We start from the raw sequence: 7,740 nt of genomic DNA, 5'->3' as shown, positions 1-7,740 counted from the left end.
TATAAAGAATGGAGTCAGATGTGTATTTGTTAGATCACTTCAGATGATCTCTGAATATCTCACTTTGTTGGCTCGAGCAAATAAAGTTTAAACTCTTGGCGTCTGAAACCCTTGTCTGCGAGATTTCTTTCTGCATTGGAAGGCCGATTTGCCACAACACTGCATGGCATAAACCTGAGGAGCACAAATCACACTCACACACACACCTCAAATCGGAGAGCAAGGTTTACCAGAGGCATGTACGCTAGCAACTGAGCCTAAAGCTCATACAGTATATCGTAACACAAGCACACAGTGAAGTCAAGCATCAATACACAGCACTCAGTGACAGGAGACTCACCACCACACGAGAAGACTAATTCATTTGCTAATGAATGACCACTGACACTAAACAATTCAAACAAAACAACAAAAACAAAATGACCAGCTTCTTAAGAGAAAAGATTACTGGCAGCATCTTTAAATGATCTTAGCACGAGGCTAAATTCCAAATGAACAAACAAACAAACAAAAAAAGATCAAAAGAAAATAACAGGATCTCCAAACTTAAAGGGGTGGTGCAACGGTGTGTCATGCATTCTGAATTCTTTAAAATGTTAAGCGTGCTGTCTTCTCATGCTTAACATGGTCAACTTGTCAAAAAACGAGTTGGGCGTATTACGTAGAATTTCTGTGCTCGATACACTCCCCTAGCGATCGTACAGGTTTCAGAATTTTTTTCCAACATATAAAACTGTTTCGTAACAATTTTTCTTAGTCCCTTATTGGACAATTCTCCCGGAAAAGCACGCAGCAGCAAGGAGAGCAGGAGAAGGAGCATGTGCAGACATCACTTTCACTTGTGTGCAGGAGAGAGAGAGCATACGTTCGCGAAGTTCAGGTGTTTGTTTGTTCACTGCATTTGGGTGATGAATGTAATATAAATGGTGGATATAACGCTGGATTTGGAGATCGTTTGAAACTGATATATGGAGCCGTCCCAGCGCTAAAAGATGCCGGACATGAACTGCATGCAGTGAGTGAAACTGATGTCTGTGTTTGTTTGGCAATGGGTGCACACTTGCTTTAGTTCAGCCTACCCCACCGCACGTGCTGTATGCTTTCGGAAATAATCGTACAGCTGTATCTATCTTTTATAAATGTGATCAAACTAAATACTCTTCGAAGATACAAAGTATTAGTGTTGTCACGGTACCAAAATTTCAGTAGTCGGTACCAATACCAGCAAAATTCCACGGTTCCGGTACCAATTTCGGTACCAAAGCAAAACACCAGTACATGCTAATTGAAACAATTTTATTAATAAAGCTCATTGTTAATATAAATGTATAAAAAGCAATGCCATTTTGTATACATGAAGTATAAGTTAATTGTTGCTGAAACTGTTGTGTGCTCTCTGCTGATGCTGATGAACATCCTCCTCAGTCTGCTGCTGTATAAGACAAATAGAATAAACTTCAGAGGGTCAACTGACTGAACAAACATGCATATGCAATATTAAAACAAACCTCCGTTTTTATACTGCATTTACACAAGATTACTTACATTAAGGTAACTGTATATTAAAATAATAAATGCAACAGATATATTTTTCTTTAGTTTAAATGTGGCTTTTTAAACCTAATAGAGTTATCTATCCAAGACATACACATTGCTAGTCATACAGTTAGTATGATCGTTTTCTAGCACATAGATTTCAGATAGGCCTATATAAAATAGGTACTGTAAACCCCATCCTGTCCTCCCATTTATTTGACCCCATTACAGTTATAAAAGCATTAAATGGTTAATAAAGACACTTGACTGGATTAGCATTGGCGCTAACAAATTAACACGCAAACAGGGACGTTTATTTTAACGTAACCTTTAATTTAACATATGCTACAACATTCATAATGCAAACGCGAACAGAATTTGAAACTTACCGCTTGAACTTGTTAACTTAAATCCGGATGCTTCCTCGTTTCACCACAAAACTCTGTTCGTTTTCTTCGTGATATGACTTTAATCTGAAGTATTTCTGTGCGCATCTCTTGTGGATCGGAGCCGCGCTTATCCGCTCATCACGTCTTATTGCGTCTATAAAAAGTTTCCGACTGACAACCTGTCAGACAGAGCATCAGTACCCGGTTGACCCGGTACGTCGGTGGTACCGGGTCTTATGAAAATTAGGTACCGACAACTTTTTTATTTTTAGGTACCGACTTGGACCCGAAGTACCGGTACTTTTGACAACACTATAAGGTATGCAATATACTCTTATAGGTACTTAAGATTATAAGAGATGAAACCAACAACAATATGTTAATGAGGAAGGCGGGACGAGAGGCGTGAGGCAACGAGGTGGGGCCAGTGGCGCACAGCTGAGATTCCACCATATCACTCATCGCCACCGGCCCCGCCTCGTTGCCTCAACGGCTCTCGTCCCGCCTCCTCGTACAAATTATATCTACAGAAATCGATGCCAAAATTGTTGGCACCCCTGAAATTTTTCCAGAAAATCAAGTATTTCTCACAGAAAAGTATTGCATTAACACATGTTTTGCTATACACATGTTTATTCCCTTTGTGTGTATTGGAACAAAACAAAAAAATGGAGGGAAAAAAGCAAATTTGACATAATATCACACAAAACTCCAAAAATGGGCTGGACAAAATTATTGGCACCCTTAACTTAATATTTGGTTGCACACCCTTTGGAAAAAATAACTGCAATCAATCGCTTCCTATAACCATCAATAAACTTCTTACACCTCTCACCCGGAATTTTGGACCACTCTTCCTTTGCAAACTGCTCCAGGTCTCTCATATTGGAAGGGCGCCTTTTCCCAACAGCAATTTTAAGATCTCTCCACAGGTGTTCAATGGGATTTAGATCTGGACTCATTGCTGGCCACTTCAGAACTCTCCAGCGCTTTGTTGCCATCCATTTCTGGGTGCTTTTTGAAGTATGTTTGGGGTCATTGTCCTGCTGGAAGACCCACGATCTCGGACGCAAACCCAGCTTTCTGACACTGGGCCCTACATTGCGACCCAAAATCCTTTGGTAATCCTCAGATTTCATGATGCCTTGCACACAGTCAAGGCACCCAGTGCCAGAGGCAGCAAAACAACCCCAAAACATCTTTGAACCTCCACCATATTTGACTGTAGGTACTGTGTTCTTTTCTTTGTAGGCCTCATTCCGTTTTCGGTAAACAGTAGAATGATGTGCTTTACCAAAAAGCTCTATCTTGGTCTCATCTGTCCACAAGACGTTTTCCCAGAAGGATTTTGGCTTACTCAAGTACATTTTGGCAAACTGTAGTCTTGCTTTTTTATGTCTCTGTGTCAGCAGTGGGGTCCTCCTGGGTCTCCTGCCATAGCGTTTCATTTCATTTAAATGTCGACGGATAGTTCGCGCTGACACTAATGCACCCTGAGCCTGCAGGACAGCTTGAATTTCTTTGGAACTTGTTTGGGGCTGCTTATCCACCATCCGGACTATCCTGCGTTGCAACCTTTCATCAATTTTTCTCTTCCGTCCACGTCCAGGGAGATTAGCTACAGTGCCATGGGTTGCAAACTTCTTGATAATGTTGCGCACTGTGGACAAAGGAACATCTAGATCTCTGGAGATGGACTTGTAACCTTGAGATTGTTGATATTTTTCCACAATTTTGGTTCTCAGGTCCTCAGACAGTTCTCTTCTCCTCTTTCTGTTGTCCATGCTTAGTGTGGCACACACAGACACACAATGCAAAGACTAAGTCAACTTCTCTCCTTTTTATCTGCTTTCAGGTGTGATTTTTATATTGCCCACACCTGTTACTTGCCCCAGGTGAGTTTAAAGGCCGCCCATACATGCTAATGAAACAAAATCTATACTTTAAATCCAACAATATTGATACCAAGTCGCTCTCCGAGCTCCGCATATAAATTTTAGATAACCCAGCCCACGGATTTTTTGCAGTTTGTCGTGACTATTGAACAATGATGCTCGCTCCTCTTCCTCTCCTATCTCATTTTTTTGTATTGTTCCAATCGACAAACACAAAAGGGAATAAAACATGGTCGTGGACCCTAAAGAATATAGCAAAAAATGTGTTGAATGCACCAAACTATTTCTGTTGAGAAATACTGATTTTCTGGTAAAATCTTACTAGTGAATATAATAGAAAAAGCCACCACTCGGGCTCAAAAAAACAGGAAAAGGGTACGTTGCCAACGAATATTACGGCCATGACTAGAGGGAATACATATAACTTATAATCAAAATACGTAACACACACAAGCACACGACTAACGAAGAATGCAGACAGTGCAAACTCCAGCAACAGCGGTATGCAGATAGGCAGAATAAGGCTGTTATGAGCGACAAGGGAGTCAGCTGCAGAGTTCACCCACAGAAACTTCACACACAGGGAGAGAATCACACAAACAAGAGTCACAATAGAAAGAACGGAATAGAACTACCTGGGCAGAGAAACAGGCAGCTAAACAGGCTCGAGTGCTCGGCCGTGGAGATGGTTAGGGAAATGGTCTAGAATCGCTGTCGGAACTGAACTCCCGAAGACTTGAGGAAATCCACTGCCGAACTGAACACTACCAGAGAGAGAGAGGGGAGCCACACTCGAAGGGATAGCCAGGGCAGTGGTTGTTGGAGCAGCAGCTGAGGGCATAGAAGGGGTAGACCACCGTGCAGAGGGCAAGACAGCACTGGAGCCTAGACAAGACAAGAGGTTAATATCCAAAAAACTAGAACTCGACAAGACAAGCGTAGCAAAATTAGATAGTCACGACAGCTAAGGGAAACTAACAGTCTGACACAGGACAGAAAGACACAGCGGGTTAAGAAGAGAGACAGATGATAGCGAGAGTGGAACCCGGTGTGCGGAGATGAGCGAAAGAGGAAACTGGTGAGAGGATAAAAGGATAATGAGGGGGCGGGGCACACCCACGCAGACTCCGAGCACATGGTGAGCCGTCAAAACAATACCATGTGCCTGACAAAACCTAAACACAGAACGTAACAGACAAAACAAGCAAGTGATCAGACCCGGGACCTGACAAAGGCAGGATCCAATGAGCAGCGCAAGCCCAAAGATACAGTTTGGACAAAGCATTTGTTGCCCCACAGGTTTAATCTAAAATGTCAATTTGTTCTAAAAAAGACACAAAAATATTACGCTAGTAGCAAGCGAACATTTGCAGCAGTTTCACTCGACAATAATGATACATTTTATAAGAGAAGCAGAGAACGCAGCAGCACCTCCTACTCCCGAGGTAAAAGACGGTTGTAACGAGGACAAACACCCATGGCCGTATTTGCAAGAAATGTTTTCTGCGTTGGAATGAAAGACTCTTCAAACCGGATGAAGTGCCTCTTATGCTTACCTAAAAATACAGAATTACTGGCATTTAAAAACACTCCGTCCAATCTCAAACACATTGAGGTAGTTAACAGTACTCAGCAGTTATTTAATTAACATTATTTCGGTTCAGATATATAACCATCAACCTAACCAATCGTTGCTGCTGTGTTTTATGCTGCCTTCACGTGCTCTCTGAAATTCGTCAGTTCATTGACATTTACATTTACGCATTTGGCAGACGATTTTATCCAAAGCGACTTACATTGCATTGTTTTATACATGTTTTGTTTCTGACTATGTGCAATCCCCTGAGATCGAACCCATGAACTTGGCATTGCTAGTGCCAAGCTCTAACCACTGAGCCACAGGAAAGTTCCCACTTCTGAAGTCATGATTCCGAGCTGATTGGATTCAGACGCTTTGTTGTCGGAAAAAATGGAAGACGCCAGATTCATGCTTGTTTGTGTCTTGGGAAAATCATATATGGTAATAATTTTTAACCGTATACATTAGGGGTCACCAACTAGCAAACTCTGGTCCGAATGCGGACCGCGAGATGCGTCCGTCCGGACCTCAAAGATTTTGACATAATAAATAAATGAACGCCTAACATTATTTTCTAATGCAATCAAATTTATAGCAGGCACATCAAGGTCCGCTCAGTAGCAGATTGAGTCCTACGGCGCCACAGACAGTTAACATTTGCGCACTGTTGCTACGTTCAGACGTCGTGGAGTGAAGAGAGCCGAGACAGACTCGCTGCACAGTGTGCAGACAGATGTAACTCTCAGTGACTGAAAAACAATGTCCTTTTCAAAAGTTAAAAAAGTTGACGTTGAAAACCATGTTTTCCGAGATGAATGGGTCGAGAGATTTGCATTTATTCTTCCTGCATCGAGATGCACGAGACTGGTTTGTCTCATTTGCTTGGAGTCTGTTGCGGTTGTCAAAAGTGGAAACCTTAAAAGGCATTATGAAACTAGACATAGACACTATGAAGAAACTTACCTACAGCAGTCCGAGGTAAGGACTCGGAAATATATTAGTTCAAAGCCCAGTAGGAGCGATCTACACGGGTCCTCCCTCACTCACTTACCGCCCAACAACCAGCATATGAATGTTCACTAAGAATACAGTGGATCTTAGGAAAACATAACAAGCCCTTTACTGATGGGGAAATAGTAAGAGTGCATGCAGGCTGCGTTTCAAACACTTTTAGAAGGAAAATAAAGACATGAACTAAAAGAAAATATTAAACAAACCCCCTTTCAGCTGCAACAGCCACAAGAAGAGCTGGAATGTTATCAGAGGATGATCAGTCACAACTTGATGCTGCTATTTGTTCATCTCAGTTCAGCAGAAAACAACACTTTAGTTTTCCTTTAAAAAAGGATCCCTGGGTATAGAGCGATGTATGGCTTAATATATGAACAATGGCATTGACTTTATAATTGTGAAATAAAAAAATCAGTGTAACTGTCACAGTATTCATAAACTTTGAAAAAATATTTTTACTTGGAGGCCGCCATTTTTTTGCGTCAGAATCCGTGATGTCAAATGGTTGCGACCTAAACCTGTTCTCTTTCGCAACAGCGAAGCACACACATTTTCCATATATAACAGTAAAATATGACACGTTGTAACAGTCGTTACCAATCAGGGTATTTATTGACTGGGGTTGACCAGACCACTAGGGGGAAACCTTGAGTCATCTGAGGCAGTATAAATTAAGACAGAGAGAAAGAGTTCTAAAGCTACCACATGGCAGAGTTTGCTGTGCTGCTTATGTCCCATTTGAGAAATTCCAGAGTTTGCTGCTCAAATGTGAGTTCTTGGTTATGTCTTGATTTGGGTTGTGACATGTTATGTACTAGCAGACCTTAATACGGATGAAAGATGTATGCTTATGTTTGTGTACTGGTTTTTTTTGTAGGGGATTTTGTACGGTAGGATGCATATAATAGATCTGAGTTACTGGGTTCGGGACTCAAGGAGAATCTTGTAAAGTTGATCTATGGATGTACTTTGATTACAGGCAAGATGAGAAAAAGTCTCTACAGTGGCTATTATCTACTCTTGATCTGTGTGGATGCTTAAAGACTCTTGTGAACCAAGTCTGTGGGAATGCTTAAAGACTCTTGTGAACCAAGCCTGTGTGGATACTTAAAGACCTTTGTGAAACTTGGGCATTTTCCCAAAGGGGCTTATGAATTGCTGAGATTGATGTGGGACAAATGTTAATCTGAGAAACCCAATGTTTGTGTGTTAATTAAAGGGGTTGTATCTGAAACTTAATCCTGACCTAACTCATTTACTAGTAAAATACGAATCCCCATGTATTTATTAATGTGATCAGTGCAAGGTAGCCGAGCAGGTTATAACGTAA

At 41.4% G+C, this 7,740-nt stretch overlaps 1 protein-coding gene across 1 annotated transcript; it reads right to left on the bottom strand.

The window, feature by feature from the left end:
• Positions 1 to 2,674: 2,674 nt before the first annotated feature.
• On the bottom strand, positions 2,675 to 3,709 carry si:dkey-77f5.3 (uncharacterized protein LOC326903 homolog). The gene has a single exon (XM_057327771.1). It carries the CDS (start codon positions 3,707 to 3,709, stop codon positions 2,675 to 2,677), a length of 1,035 nt encoding a protein of 344 aa, XP_057183754.1.
• Between the last annotated feature and the right edge of the window lie 4,031 nt (positions 3,710 to 7,740).

The sequence above is a fragment of the Triplophysa rosa genome, unplaced genomic scaffold, assembly GCF_024868665.1.
Source record: "Triplophysa rosa unplaced genomic scaffold, Trosa_1v2 scaffold290_ERROPOS261821+, whole genome shotgun sequence".
In the NCBI taxonomy this organism is placed as follows: Eukaryota; Metazoa; Chordata; class Actinopteri; order Cypriniformes; family Nemacheilidae; genus Triplophysa; species Triplophysa rosa.
This window is presented reverse-complemented; position numbering and strand designations above follow the sequence as displayed.

Coding starts and splice junctions, on each gene's coding strand:
- si:dkey-77f5.3 (XM_057327771.1), bottom strand. CDS start 3,709: ATGGACAACAGAAAGAGGAGAAGAGAACTGTCTGAGGACCTGAGAACC.